At 39.7% G+C, this 16,449-nt stretch overlaps 1 protein-coding gene across 1 annotated transcript in view; it reads right to left on the reverse strand.

Moving 5' to 3' along the window:
- LOC111197090 (uncharacterized) overlaps positions 1-12,558 on the reverse strand; it is a 35,424-nt gene extending 22,866 nt beyond the window's left edge. The window contains exons 1-2 of the mRNA XM_049472376.1: positions 12,367-12,558; positions 11,792-11,890 (exon numbers count right to left, since the gene is read on the reverse strand). Coding sequence (XP_049328333.1) covers positions 11,792-11,825 — 34 coding nt within the window. The 5' untranslated portion in view covers positions 11,826-11,890; positions 12,367-12,558. The remainder of the gene's footprint in view (positions 1-11,791; positions 11,891-12,366) is intronic.
- Positions 12,559-16,449: the final 3,891 nt, after the last annotated feature.

The raw sequence follows: 16,449 nt of genomic DNA on the forward strand, positions 1-16,449 counted from the left end.
TTTGCTAAGTCTTTCAGCTCTGCTAAGTAAGTGGCAGTAGCTGGTGTGCCAACAGTGCTTGTATAAACACTTCTAAGACTCTGAATATGATGAATGATTTGTGGGTCTACACTGGAATAAGGTCTGGAATACGGCAAGTACTTTTTCTCCAGTTCTCTAACTGTAGCATCATGCCTAAATTCAACAATTACCTTCCCTTCTTTTTCAGACGTAGGTACTTCAATTAATCTTTCTACAGACCCATACTGCTTTAACAAGTCAATAACTTCACTGTCTGCATCAGTGTGTGTAAGCCCGCTGACTAAAACTGCATTCTGAACTTTGACGTGTTCTGACTGTACAACTTCCATTTTTTTTTCTTTTCAACATAATGACAAGTTTAAAACATTTGACTCAAACATGAAAGCTGTACCATTCAAGTTTAAAACAAAACCAACTGTCACTCCAGTTACTCAATTGTGTCCAAGAGCACTGAAATCAGTCACAAAAATGTGCATGAATAAATCAAAGTGTAATTAACCCCTCCTGGCTGCACTCGCCAAGTTTGGTAGCCCAATTTGCTAGTTGACGGGATCACTTAAGTGAGCTAGGGTGGACCAGAGTCTAGGTTCGGATAGAGGAGTTGAAATAAATGGACACAATGAGTTACAAGAGCCACAGATATGGTATGAGATTGAAATGTATTTAAATTAAACAACAACAAATAACAAATAAGCCGGCATTCAAAGTATATAGAAAATGTCTAGTAAATGTCAATGTCCATTGTTGGGTGCACCTTCAAAGTAACAAATAAAAGAAATGGAGAATGGGCATTAAGGCAAGGTCCTACCCCTCTGATGAAATCCAGGAAAAGATGAAAAAAAAGTATGTTCTAGGTGAATCCGTTCCTACCACAAACATCAGCGTTTGCAACAGTGAAATCAACAGCTTGTCTTCCTCAAAGGTGTGGCACTTGGGTCAGGAACTGAATTTGGGTGGCTCGCCATCTCCCCAGAAGGGAGAGAATCCAGGATCCATGTACTTTCAGGGTCTCTCAAAAACCTAGCCAAATTAAACAGAAAAGGATCAAATAATCCTCACAATTATCAGCTTTGGACCTCTGCTGCTGGAAAGCACCATGAACACCATATAATTTAGGGTTTAGGCTGTATTTTTTCCCCAGCTATCCAACTATCTCCTAAGCTCCACACCACCATTTTGTTCTGGCTGTTTCTCCTCTAGTTTTCCACTTACTTCTAGAAGAAAGGCGGGATCAAGCCTTACTGCTCCAATAGGATGCTAGCTCTGTCTGGGTTAACCAATGAGCTTCAACTCCAATGAAATGGTTTTATATTACTGGATATCGGTGCAATTTTTTAATTACAGAAAAATAATACATAAATCATGAGCTTATTTTTACTCTCTGGATAACAATCTTTTTTAATATGTATATTTCAGATTTTTAAAAGAGAAGTATTTCAAGTTGCGCATGAAACATTTAGATGTTATTTATTTGAATATTTATTAACCCATTTTTTCTATGGGGTTACAGTTGTAATGCTGGGTTAGTGGTTAGCTGTGTAGTATGTAACTGTAAATAAGGTTAAATAGTCTGTTGTAATGCTGGGTTAGTGGTTAGCTGCATTGTATGTAACTGTAAATAAGGTTAAATAGTCTGCTGGAATGCTGGGTTAGTGGTTAACTGTGCTGTAAATTAGGTTAAATAGGCTAAGGGAATGCTAGGCTAGTGGTTAGCTGTGCTGTAAATAGCTGTAAATAAGGTTAAATAGTCTGTTGGGATGCTGGGTTAGTGGTTAGCTGTGCTGTAAATAGCTCTAAATAAGGTTAAATACTCTGTTGTAATGCTGGTGTAACCGAACGGTGTTACTTGGGATTTTAATAAAGGACGAAACGAGAAAATAGTACAAAGTAGTCCACTTTACTCCACTCCAACCAAACTTCCACAACAGAACAAAAAAACTCCCGCGCTCGCAGGCGCTGTCTCTCTCTCTCTCTCTCTCTGCAATGCTACCCCAGAGTTAAGGCAACCCCCAGAGGACAAAAAGCATTAGCAGTTTTCCAACAACATAATAAAGTCTGCTACATACGTCCCCCCCTTTCAAGAATAAACGTCCCCGTTTATACCCTTAGGTAAAGCACATACTAAATGCCATACAAACAGAACAAAATAACATTCAATGACAACAGCACATTGTACAGAGAACAGCTTGTTTTTCCTTTTGTCTTTCTCTTTTTTTTTTTTAACTCTAGTACAAAGTCTCGTAAATAACTTGGAACCTTGCGTTCCCTTCTAACTCTGTTCCCAGTGGTACTCCACATCTGTGAGTTCTCAATTTCACATTGTTCGTGGGACCTATCAGGCATCCTATTTGGGTCAGTGTGTGATAACACAGTCACTGGGGAAACAGGGGGAAGGGACAAAGAGTGACTAGCAGTTGGGGCCTACTGGGGCACTTGAACTGGTAGTGTGTACGGACGCAGCCTGTCATAGTGCACCACTTCTTGACGCTCAGTGACATCAAATGGGTTTGCTATGCGGTATGTGATACCGGGAACCCCCCCTGAGTCCATCACTTCCACGACCTAATACGGCCCTTTCCAGTGTGGGGCTAGCTTCATGCGGCTCTCCGCTGGGTTATTAAGCCACACCATAGCACCCACTTTGTAGGGCTTGTGCCGAGTTTTGTCGTCATGGTAAAGTTTTTGTCGCTCTTGCGCTTCAGCACCCTGCATTCTAGCCTTGCTGAAAGCAATTTCCAACTTTTCCTTTAGTGAGAAGACAAAATCAGAATATGATCCCGATCTCTGTGAGTCCACTGCCCGGCTAGGTATCAGTACTTCAGCGGGCACCCTTGCCTCTCGTCCATGAGTAAGAAAATAAGGAGTGAAGTGTGTGCTAGCATGTACAGATGTGTTGTAGGCAAAAGCTACTTGTTTCACATACTCATCCCATTCACCCCCACAGTGCAAAATAGTTCTCGTTAATTGTTCAATTAGGGTTTTATTAAAACGTTCGACCATGCCATCTGATTTCGGATTGTAGGGCGTGGTGCGTGTTTTTGTGATCCCAAGCAGTTGACAGAGAAATTGTACCACTTCTGCCTCAAACTGCCTCCCCTGATCACTATGCAGCCGTTCCGGTACCCCATGTACTAGCATGTAGTCCCCAAATAGGCACTGGGCCACAGTTTGTGATGTTTGATTTGGCAGTGCATACAAATTGACAAATTAGTGAAATAGTCCTCTACCACTAGCACATACCTATTTCCTTTTGTGGTCACCGGTAATTCCACAATGTCCATCGCTACTCTCTCAAATGGATGTGTTGCAGAAGAGCTCCCCATGGGGGCACAATGTGGTGGTACTGGGGATCGACGTCTCTGGCATGCTTTACATTGTTCACACCACTCCCTGATATCCCGAAACATGGATGGCCAGTAGCAGATTCGCCGTGCCTGCTCCCATACACGTTCAGTTGTGAAGTGAGCGGAGGCTGGGCCCCCGTGAAGCTGCTGCAACACGGGGTAACAACTCGGTACCAGCCTTATCGTTAATTGGGGTCTTTTGTGTTTGTGGGTCAGAGGGTGTTGTGTGTATGGTGTTTACCCCCAAAACACTGTTTGCGTTGTCTAGGTTGCTGCTAACTGCGCTGTCTCGGGCAGGACGGCGGGAAAGAGCATCAGCATTCAGGTGGCGCTGTACATCCTTGTGTACAATTTCCCAGTTGTATGGCTCTAGTTCCAGAATCCATCTGCCTCTCCTTCCTGTGGGGTCATTATCAATGGCCATTCGTCGTAGGCTTAACAGCGGGCGATGGTCGGTAATGATGGTGAAGTGAGCCAGTCCAATGTAGTGTCGAAACTCCCGCACAGCCCACACTATAGCCCACAGTTGGACCAAAGGTGGACCAACGACGTTGAGTTTGACTCAGTGACTGACTAGCATATGACACCACCTGTTCCACTCCTTCTCTTTCTTGTGCTAACACAGCACCCACCGCTTCCCTGGATGCATCTGTGAACACCTTGAATGGCACACTAAAATCTGGCAAGGCCACTTACTGGAGCGGAGGATAGGACATTTTTCAGATAATTTAATGAGGCTTCACAATCCCCTGTCCATTCGAAAGGCACATTCTTACCCATCAGCTGATTTAGAGGAGCTGCATGTTTAGCAAAGTTTTGCACAAAACGTCTGTAATAGGAGCATAAACCTACAAACGCCCTCACTTCTGATAGGAACTGAGGAGTGGGCCAATTTTTGACTTTGTCCGTGTTCTTTGGGTCAGGTTTTAGCCCATGTTGAGAAATTACGTGACCTAAGAACAGCACATGATTTTGGGCAAGGTGGCATTTTGAGGGGTTTAGCTTCAGTCCTGCTCGTAGGATCCTTGAAAACACTTCCTCTAAGCTTGCAAGATGGTCTTCAAATGTGCGATTATACAGCAGTATATCGTCTAAATAAACCATGCAAATGTTCCATGGTAGACCCCTTAACACCAACTCCATCATCCTTTGGAAGGTGGCGGGTGAGTTAGACAAACCCATGGGCATGGAACGCCACTGGTATAGGCCCCGCCCCGTGGTGAACGCGGTTTTCTCGCGGTCCTCCTCGGCCACCTCGACTTGCCAATAGCCATTTGAAAAGTCCAACGTGCTGAATCAGGCGGCCCCCGCTAGGGCGTCTAGTAGATCATCTATGCGTGGCAGAGGGTGACAGTCTTTCACGGTCACGCTGTTCAGGTGCCAGTAATCGACACAAAATCTCCATCGGCCCTGGGTCCAGACCCGCAAGGAACCGGCAAAACTTTTCCTCCCGGGTTGCATTTTTTCCATAGTCTGGAAACGCCTCCCGTACCAGCCGACTGATTTCGGCCGCATACACCACCAAACTTTCACGCTCCGCTCGCGGACGGGCAGCTAGGTTGGCTTTAAAACGGCCCAAGGTTTGTTTATGTCTTTAAGTCTTTCTTTAACTGCCTTGTAATCTGACTGTATCGTTGCGGGAAGGCTATCCCATAATAAGAAGGCTGCTTTGCTCAGTCGAGTTGGTAGAAGACGCAACAATTCTAGCTGCAGCGCTGTCTCCCCGCTCCCTTCCACCAGAGCGTGAACGGCTACTTCAAACTGTCGTGCCCAGCGCGAGAAGCTCTGCTTGTCGTCCTTGCCGGAGAACGGAGGAGGTAAGTCAATCCTCGCTCCTGTAGTGTGATATTTTCTGTCGTACCGAGCGCTGAGCTCGGGTACATGGTCCTCTTCCTCCTTAAACCACATGTCCGTGTTTTCTTTGTTTTTTTTCTTGTCTGCACACAAAGCTGTTAGCTTTAGCTCTAGCACGCTAACCGCCCAGCAACTAAAGCTAATTCACTACAAGTTACTACTGAACTGACTATCCTGTTAAATAAAACAACTATTGCATAAAAACCTGACCGACTTCACTTAACAAAATAAAGGTTGATCCCACCGCTGCCACCAATGTAACTGAGCGGTGTTACTTGGAGGTTTTAATAAAGGACGAAACGAGAAAATAGTACAAAGTAGTCCACTTTACTCCACTTCAACCGAACTTCCACAATAGAACAAAAAAACTCCCGCGCTCGCAGGCGCTGTCTCTCTCTCTCTCTCTCTCCCTCTGCAGTGCTACCCCAGAGTTAAGGCAACCCCCAGAAGACAAAAAGCATTAGCAGTTTTCCAACAACATAATAAAGTCTGCTACACTGGGTTAGTGGTTAGCTGTGTTGTATATAGCTGTAAATAAGGTTAAATAGTATGTTCGAATGCTGGATTAGTGGTTAGCTGTGTTGTATATAGCCGTAAATAAGGTTAAATAGTCTGTTGGAATGCTGGGTTAGTGGTTAGCTGTGTTGTATGTAACTGTAAATAAGGTTAAATAGTCTGTTGTAATGCTGGGTTAGTGGTTAGCTGCATTGTATGTAACTATAAACAAGGTTAAATAGTCTGTTGGAATGCTGGGTTAGTGGTTAACTGTGCTGTAAATTAGGTTAAATAGGCTAAGGGAATGCTAGGCTAGTGGTTAGCTGTGCTGTAAATAGCTGTAAATAAGGTTAATTAGTCTGTTGGGATGCTGGGTTAGTGGTTAGCTGTGCTGTAAATAGCTCTAAATAAGGTTAAATACTCTGTGGTAATGCTGGGTTAGTGGTTAGCTGTGTTGTATATAGCCGTAAATAAGGTTAAATAGTATGTTCGAATGCTGGATTAGTGGTTAGCTGCGTTGTATGTAACTGTAAATAAGGTTAAATAGTCTGTTGGAATGCTGGGTTAGTGGTTAACTGTGCTGTAAATTAGGTTAAATAGGCTAAGGGAATGCTAGGCTAGTGGTTAGCTGTGCTGTAAATAGCTCTAAATAAGGTTAAATACCCTGTTGTAATGCTGAGTTAGTGGTTAGCTGTGTTGTATACAGCTGTAAATAAGGTTAAATAGTATGTTCGAATGCTGGATTAGTGGTTAGCTGTGTTGTATATAGCCGTAAATAAGGTTAAATAGTCTGTTGGAATGCTGGGTTAGTGGTTAGCTGTGCTGTAAATTAGGTTAAATAGTCTGTTGGAATGCTGGGTTAGTGGTTAGCTGTGTCGTTTATAGCTGTAAATAAGGTTAAATAGTATGTTCTAATGCTGGATTAGTGGTTAGCTGTGTTGTATATAGCCGTAAGTAAGGTTAAATAGTCTGTTGTAATGCTGGGTTAGTGGTTAGCTGCGTTGTAAATTAAGTTAAATAGGCTGAGGAATGCTAGGCTAGTGGTTAGCTGTGCTGTAAATAGCTGTAAATAAGGTTAAATAGTCTGTTGGAATGCTGGGTTAGTGGTTAGCTGTGTTGCATGTAACTGTTAATAAGGTTAAATAGTCTGTTGTAATGCTGGGTTAGTGGTTAGCTGTGTTGTATGTAACTGTAAATAAGGTTAAATAGTCTGTTGGAATGCTGGGTTAGTGGTTAGCTGTGTTGTATGTAACTGTAAATAAGGTTAAATAGTCTGTTGGAATGCTGGGTTAGTGGTTAGCTGTGTTGCATGTAACTGTTAATAAGGTTAAATAGTCTGTTGGAATGCTGGGTTAGTGGTTAGCTGTGTTGCATGTAACTGTTAATAAGGTTAAATAGTCTGTTGGAATGCTGGGTTAGTGGTTAGCTGTGTTGTATGTAACTGTAAATAAGGTTAAATAGTCTGTTGGAATGCTGGGTTAGTGGTTAGCTGTGTTGTATGTAACTGTAAATAAGGTTAAATAGTCTGTTGGAATGCTGGGTTAGCGGTTAGCTGTGCTGTAAATAGCTGTAAATGAGGTTAAATAGTCTGTTGGAATGCTGGGTTAGTGGTTAACTGTGCTGTAAATTAGGTTAAATAGGCTAAGGGAATGCTAGGCTAGTGGTTAGCTGTGCTGTAAATATCTCTAAATAAGGTTAAATACTCTGTTGTAATGCTGGGTTAGTGGTTAGCTGTGTTGTATATAGCCGTAAATAAGGTTAAATAGTCTTTTGGAATGCTGGGTTAGTGGTTAGCTGTGCTGTAAATTAGGTTAAATAGGCTGAGGAATGCTAGGCTAGTGGTTAGCTGTGTTGTTTATAGCCGTAAATAAGGTTAAATAGTCTGTTGTAATGCTGAGCTAGTGGTTAGCTGTGTTGTATGTAACTGTAAATAAGGTTAAATAGTCTGTTGTAATGCTGGGTTAGTGGTTAACTGCGTTGTATGTAACTGTAAATAAGGTTAAATAGTTTGTTGGAATGCTGGGTTAGTGGTTAACTGTGCTGTAAATTAGGTTAAATAGGCTAAGGGAATGCTAGGCTAGTGGTTGGCTGTGCAGTAAATAGCTGTAAATAAGGTTAAATAGTTTGTTGGGATGCTGAGTTAGCGGTTAGCTGTGCTGTAAATAGCTCTGAATAAGGTTAAATACTCTGTTGTAATGCTGGGTTAGTGGTTAGCTGTGCTGTAAATAGCTGTAAATAAGGTTAAATAGTCTGTTGGAGTGCTGGGTTAGTGGTTAGCTGTGCTGTAATAAGGTTAAATAGTCTGTTGGAATGCTGGCTTAGTGGTTAGCTGTGCTGCAAATAGCTGTAAATATGGTTAAATAGTCTGTTGTAATGCTGGGTTAGTGGTTAGCTGTGCTGTAAATAGCTGTAAATAAGGTTAAATAGTCTGTTGGAATGCTGGGTTAGTGGTTAGCTGTGTTGTATATAGCTGTGAATAAGGTTAAATAGTCTGTTGGAATGCTGGGTTAGTGGTTAGCTGTGTTGTATATAGCTGTTAATAAGGTTAAATAGTCTGTTGGAATGCTGGGTTAGTGGTTAGCTGTGTTGTATATAGCTGTAAATAAGGTTAAATAGTCTGTTGGAATGGTGGGTTAGCAGAGCTAGGTACTTGATGATCTTTAAATCTTTCTTTAACTGCCTTGTAATCTGACTGTATCGTTGCGGGAAGGCTATCCCATAATAAGAAGGCTGCTTTGCTCAGTCGAGTTGGTAGAAGACGCAACAATTCTAGCTGCAGCGCTGTCTCCCCGCTCCCTTCCACCAGAGCGTGAACGGCTACTTCAAACTGTCGTGCCCAGCATGAGAATCTCTGCTTGTCGTCCTCGCCGGAGAACGGAGGAGGTAAGTCAATCCTCGCTCCTGTAGTGTGATAGTTTCTGTCGTACCGAGCGCTGAGCTCGGGTACATGGTCCTCTTCCTCCTTAAACCACATGTCCGTGTTTTCTTTGTTTTTTTTCTTGTCTGCCCACAAAGCTGCTAGCTTTAGCTCTAGCACGCTAACCGCCCAGCAACTAAAGCTAATTCACTACAAGTTACTACTGAACTGACTATCCTGTTAAATAAAACAACTATTGCATAAAAACCTGACCGACTTCGCTTAACAAAATAAATGTTGATCCCACCGCTGCCACCAATGTAACTGAGCGGTGTTACTTGGAGGTTTTAATAAAGGACGAAACGAGAAAATAGTACAAAGTAGTCCACTTTACTCCACTTCAACCGAACTTCCACAACAGAACAAAAAAACTCCCGCGCTCGCAGGCGCTGTCTCTCTCTCTCTCTCTCTCTCTCTGCAGCGCTACCCCAGAGTTAAGGCAACCCCCAGAGGACAAAAAGCATTAGCAGTTTTCCAACAACATAATAAAGTCTGCTACACTGGGTTAGTGGTTAGCTGTGTTGTAAATAGCTGTAAATAAGGTTAAATAGTATGTTCGAATGCTGGATTAGTGGTTAGCTGTGTTGTATATAGCCGTAAATAAGGTTAAATAGTCTGTTGGAATGCTGGGTTAGTGGTTAGCTGTGCTGAAAATAAGGTTAAATAGTCTGTTGTAATGCTGGGTTAGTGGTTAGCTGTGCTGTAAATAAGGTTAAATAGTCTGTTGGAATGCTGGCTTAGTGGTTAGCTGTGCTGCAAATAGCTGTAAATATGGTTAAATAGTCTGTTGTAATGCTGGGTTAGTGGTTAGCTGTGCTGTAAATAAGGTTAAATAGTCTGTTGTAATGCTGGGTTAGTGGTTAGCTGTGCTGTAAATAGCTGTAAATAAGGTTAAATAGTCTGTTGGAATGCTGGGTTAGTGGTTAGCTGTGTTGTATATAGCTGTGAATAAGGTTAAATAGTCTGTTGGAATGCTGGGTTAGTGGTTAGCTGTGTTGTATATAGCTGTGAATAAGGTTAAATAGTATGTTGGAGCACTGGGTTAGTGGTTAGCTATGCTGTAAATAGCTGTAAATAAGGTTAAATAGTCTGTTGGAATGCTGGGTTAGTGGTTAGCTGTGTTGTATATAGCTGTGAATAAGGTTAAATAGTCTGTTGGAATGCTGTGTTAGTGGTTAGCTGTGTTGTATATAGCTGTTAATAAGGTTAAATAGTCTGTTGGAATGCTGGGTTAGTGGTTAGCTGTGTTGTATATAGCTGTAAATAAGGTTAAATAGTCTGTTGGAATGCTGGGTTAGCAGAGCTAGGTACTTGATGATCTGTGTTTATAGCAGTAGCTACATGAAACTCGTGGATACCTGAAAATGGGCGTGGTAGAATAAGCTGGATTCTGCTTAAAAACAACTTAAAGAGCTTGAGCCAAGCTTCTTAACTGAAATCAGCCTGAAGATAAGACATATGTACAAGAATGTCACTGAAAGAGTACGAAGGAGTTTTGGTTTATAGTATATTATGTCATTTTCGATTAAATTAATAAATCAGTATTTGATCTTAATCAATATTTAGCACAATTCAGGTAAGTAGTATTCAGTATACATGATTTCAGATGATTTTCATATATAAACCTGTGAAAAACTTCTTAGTGTGTGTGAACCTTGGAGCTGTAGAGGCTCCAAGGCTGTTTTTTCTGCAAAATCATTGAGTTTCTTTTGGTACTTGTTGCATTTTTAAGATAAGTGTAGATTACAAAGTTTGGCGGCCACAAGTTTAACTGTCAAAGACGAGGATTTAAGGCTGTTTTCCTGTTAAATCATTGTTTTTTGAAATCTTGCATTTTCTTGTCGCATTTTGAAGATAAGTGTAGGTAACTTAATACTGGCTGACACAGGTTTAACCCTTAGAACACCATTGATCCAAATTCCGTCAAAAATCTTGCATTGTTTATACAGCTTAATTAATCAGGAATGCGTCATCCCACCAACATGATTTATACATTGTGACAAACAGGGAACCCTATTTTTTTCTAAAAATTGTACTGACCTCACACTGAACTGAAGTGTTTTTGAGAAATCTGAAGGTGGGTATATTAAGAAAAAATACATTTGCCTGGTGCTGCTCATTCTGTCACAGTAATAAGCCACGTAATGAACTGTCATCAAAATCCTTATCCTTCTTACTAATATGCAGTCTAATCTAACTATTACTGAAAAGACAATAAATATGTGAATTGATTTGAAGTCTGTACAAAAAAAAAAAAACCAGGCGCTCATCATCGATTTCATGAAGATTTACAAATTCTCAAATCATATCAAATGAAAAACACCAATACAGGCTGGGGTTCAAAGTGTTAATGGCCAAAAGATGTAAAGGAGGGTCGAGACAGCTTGGACGATCATATCTCACTCTTGTTTGGAGGGATGATGTGGTTAATGTCTTTGATTAACCACATCAATGATTTAGGGTATAAACTTGGGTACAGAACCAGAAGAAGTTAGTTAGTAAGGGGAATCACCCTAGAGGGCACAGGGTCTCTGGGCGGATGAGGCAGGGGCTCCAGCTGTTTTGGCAACAGCCAGAACTTTGAAGCGTCACTTTGAAACTTTAAGGTTTTTCCCATTTTAAACCTTTATTTATTTTTCCTTTTAATTATTTATATTTTTTTCTTTTAATTATTTCATTCCTGACCATAAACTCTGTTTTGCTCAGACGATTCTTTGAATAAATTCTTTGTTTTTGGACTGGGACTAACATGCTAAATTCTTTGCTGGCTGTGTACAACTGCTGCAGTGACAAACCCTGGATGAGACTTTCCATTTCTGAAGTGGTGCGAGTATTTAACATGTCGGGAATACACCATATAAGATTTTTATTTAATCAGATCACATGTTTCAGTCTATTCAAAAGCAGTCTGTTCTTTACTTTTTGAAGTTATTTACCAAAGAAAATGATTACAGGAAAAATACTGTAATTATTTTTTGTATAATTGCAATAGGTGAATATCAGATAACAGAGTTATAATATTCAAACAATGTAAACATATATAAATGTAAAATATAAACAATAAATGATAGAATTTTAACATTTATATGTAATTTCAGATTATCTCTTCATGATATATGATCTAAACTGTAAATTCAGGGTCAGGGTTCTGTTTGCTCACCACTGAACACCAGTAACAGCGCTCCACGTCTCATAGCTGCTTCAGGGGTTTTGGTGAAATGTGACGTAATAAAGAAGCTTTATTCAGTGATTCAGCGTCCTGTGGAAAAAATGAGGAAGCTTGTTATGGTTGATTGTAATCAGACTGTCTGCTTTCATCACTAAATGTCTAAGTGTCATGTACTTTCTCACCTTTTAAAAAACACAAAGAAACCCAACAAAAGCCTGTTTGCCCAAACAAAAACTGTTGAAGACATATTTTTAGAAAGGTACTGAAGCAAAGAAAAACACTCTTGTTCTGTTTTACGTAGAGAAAGACGTATTATTCTCTCTTTAAAAAGGAGTTTAGATAATCTTGAGTCAACATCTATTCAATGCTAACAAACCTGTTCCTGCACACACACCGTCTTATCGTCACAGCAGAAACTTTGAGCATTCAGATATGGCACTAAAAATAAGCTGAGTAAATATTTTGGATGCAGTTCAAATTTAGGAGGCTTTAGCTTTCTAATCTTAAATTTATTCAATTTGATTTAGAGCCACGAGAAAAGAAGAGTAAGGATTTTGTTCGCTCACCTCTCGGCCTGGCTGCTGTCCGTAACCTGCAGTGATAATGACAATATAAAATCTGTAATATCCTGCACAGCGACAGGCTGTGTAGGTGTAGTGGGGTAACAGTGTGCTGAAGTGTGTTTCTGTGGGTTTCTGTAGATGTGTGTGTGTTAGGTTGTTGGTGCAGTCCTGGTGCACGGGTGCAGGTGTGCTCGGGGGTCAGTGAAATGGAGGAACCTGCTGAGCCAGAAATTCCTCTCACTGGAACTGCTTTGCAATTTGTGTTTCATTCGAATATTGAATACTGTCAGTTACAGCTGCTTATTTTCCTCATTATACAAATACAGGCAGCGGCGTATAAAGGCAGGAAAATCACTAGGCAAATAGTGATCACACACACACACATCCCATTGGAGATAGATAGCACACAGGCATGCAGAACTAGTACTTAAACACGTAGTTAAAACATTTACGTGACTATAAACTGGTGAATATGATCATGATTTAGTGTAAATGCAGTATTTACAACAACAAAGATTGTAAAGGATTGGAATATTTCTCTCTCTACAGCCCATAATATTATTAAACTATTTGAGGAATTTCAGTGTGTAAAGGGTAAAAAGCTCAAGCTTAAGCTTAACCCTCGTATCTCCGATCCCTCAGTGTCGAGATCTTCCCTGAAGTGTGGCTAAAGGGGAATTCCACTGATATTTCACACTCTCTTCATAATTTCAGAAAGAGGTAGAAAATCACAAAGCATAAATGTGTTTGTGTGTGTGTGTGCGTGCGTGCATGCGTGTGTGCGTGCGTGTGTGCGTGCGTGTGTGCGTGCGTGTGTGCGTGCGTGTGTGTGTGCGTGCGTGTGTGTGTGTGTGTGTGTGTGTGTGTGTGTGAGTGTATAATAACTTTTCTACTGAAAATCATTATACACTCATGGTCAAAAATTACACTATTTAAATATTGTAATTTTATGGGAATGTTGACACTATGATTATTATAGATTACCTTTGTTAATTGTTAATAAAATTATTACAAATATTTAACTGGGTTTCTTAATTTGACAGTTTCTACCATGAATTATTTTTCTCTTGTAAAAAAATTCTAAAACTACAAGAATAGATTGTTTTTTAAAGGTATCGTGTAATTTTACACAACACCTATCCACGGATATTCCCCACAACTTTTGAGGCACTGATTTACATTTTTTTTGTTTGTTTGTTTATTACATGTACATTGTTTATGTAACTACATCTGTGTTAATGTAGTATAGTGTAATAGTGTGTGGAATAAACTGTGTATACAAAGAGATTACTTCAGTAGCTCTTGTTTGGTGTGTAATTATGGCTGTGGCTGTTTTAAATACAAAAATCATGCAATCAAAAATCATACATATAAATATTCTGCTCTGTCTAACAGACACTGAATACACAAGTGCAATTATATAACCTGTATAATTGTAATTACTCTACTTCACTGGCATTTATCCACACGTATATAGACTGTAAATGTTACACAGTTATTGGAGACACTTAAACCTCTTTGCGGTAAACAAGAAACTAGAGTTTAAAACCTAAGCGTGACAGTAATAATGCTCATGATTTGGTTATTCAAACTTTGCGTAATTTCCTTATAGAGAGTCTTACTTGGCCTGTTTCTATTGTTGGACACCAATTCTTTTATAAACTCTAAGAAATCTAAAGCAGCAAAACTTAAATATTCATCAAATCCTTTATTCCCTGAGGAGAATAAATATAAGAGGATACACTTATTGAAATGATTAAAAACAATTTAAAAATAACAACTAAACCATTTGAGGAATGGGGAGGAGTTTTAGCTGAACCCTCGTATCTCTGATCCCTCAGACGCACTGCATCAAGAACCATCATTCAACCAGAGATTACTGTACTCTACACCTTTATCACCAACAAGCTCTACAATACAGAGTTACTACAACCCCTGGCAAAAATAATGGATTCATGGCCTCAGAGGATGTTCATTCAATTGTTTAATTTTGTAGAAAAAAGCAGAACTATATAATTGTGGCAGTCACAATGTTTTAACTATTTAGACCAAGCAGACGGAACAAATTATGGAATCACTCAATTTTTAAGAAAAAAAATATGAAGAAAAAAAACCTAACACCTGCATCAAATTAGATCTGCTCATTAGTCTGCATCTAAAAAGGAGTGATCACACCTTGGAGAGCTGATGCACCAAGTGGACTGACATGAATCATGGCTCCAACATGTGAATCATGAATCATGGCTTATCAAAAGAGGAGAAATCATCACGCAATGTTGCAAAAGATGTTGGTTGTTCACAGTCAGCTGTGTCTAAAATCTGAACCAAATACAAACAACTTGGGAAGGTTGTTAAAGGCAAACATACTGGTAGACCAAGGAAAACATCAAAGCATCAAAACAGAAACTTGCACAACAAAAAAAATCAGGAATGAATGGGAGGAAACTGGCGTCAATGTCTGTGACTTAACTGTAAAAAAACGCCTAAAGGAAACGGGATTGAAAGAACATGCACATTTCCACAGTCATTGATGATATGGGGCTGCATGTCAGGTAAAGGCACTGGGGAGATGGCTGTCATTACAACTTTAATAAATGCACAAGTTTACGTTGATATTTTGGACACCTTTCTTATTCCATAAATTGAAAGGATGTTTGGGAATGATGAAATCATTTTTCAAGATGATAATGCATCTTCCCATAGAGCAAAAACTGTGAAAACATTCCTTGAAAAAAGACACGTAAGGTCAATGTCATGACCTGCAAATAGTCTGGATCTCAATCCAATTTAAAATCTTTGGTGGAAGTTGAAGAAAATGATCCATGACGGGGCTCCAACCTGCAAAGCTGATCTGGAAACAGCAATTAGAAAAAGTTGGAGCAGATTGATGAAGAGTTCTGTTTGTCACTTATTAAGTCCATGCCTCAGAGACTGCAAGCTGTTATAAAAGCCAGAGGTGGTGCAACAAAATACCAGTGATGTGTTGGAGTGTTCATTTGTTTGTTTGTTTTTCATGATTCTATATTGTTTTCCTCAGAATTGAGTGATTCCATAATTTTTTCCCTCTGCTTGGTCTAAATAATGAACTGTTACTGACTGACACAATAATTTTTCTTGATTTCTTATAATCTTAAAGCCAGAAAGTTGCCTTTTGAAATGACTTTAGTTTTGTGTCTGTGATCTGTTTTAAAACACCTGAATGAACATCCTCTGAGGCCGTGATTCCATCATTTTTGCCAGGGGTTTTATATTTACAATACCACTTACAACTTCACTGCACACAACACAAGCCTTATACGTACTTATTACTGCCTTAAATAGCCTGTCTTTTACAGGGACATCCATGCAGTTTTCAAAAAGACCATGTTAAACCACAGGCCGCATACATTATTACTCAGGCATGGCTGTGGAAGAAGAGGGAACTGGACTGCAGTCCTGATCTGTCCCCAGAAGTTTAAAACGAAAGATAAAACAACGACCCGAACTGTTAAACTCTTACATGCTTACAAGAAGAACGGGACAAAATAACACCTGAAACTCTTCACCAAGTAGTACCTTCAGAGCCTGAACATCTTGTAAGTGTTGTGAGAAGAAACAGCAACATTATAAAGTGGTAAACGCTTAACCGTCTTAGCTTTGCTGGTTAAGCAGATAAAAGATGATGTATCTTGGGTGTATACTGTCTGCATTCAAATAAAAACTAAAGTAAATGTAAAAAATCTTGTACTTTTTTAAACCTGCATTTTCCATACTGTCCCTTTCTTTTCTTATTTAGGGTTTTAATAATCTGGTATAGCTAGAGTTGGGTCAGATCAAGATTGAGATTGGAACTCCCTACGTGGTAAGAGAGAGAGCGTTCGGGCCAATTGGGTGGCAAAAATGCTTTGTGCCCCATTCAATAATTTAATTGATTCGTTTGACAACATTTTAATTTGCTGTCTTAAAATTTGATTTATGCAAAACCAAATATACCTTTTTTCCACGGTTTGATTTCCCAAACGACTTTACAATGCTACAGTAATATCACTTGCATCTTATAACTAAGAATGTAATATTTAAGAATTTAGTAGTGTTATGTTGATTTTT

The sequence above is a fragment of the Astyanax mexicanus genome, chromosome 25 (assembly GCF_023375975.1).
Source record: "Astyanax mexicanus isolate ESR-SI-001 chromosome 25, AstMex3_surface, whole genome shotgun sequence".
Classification (NCBI taxonomy): domain Eukaryota; kingdom Metazoa; phylum Chordata; class Actinopteri; order Characiformes; family Acestrorhamphidae; genus Astyanax; species Astyanax mexicanus.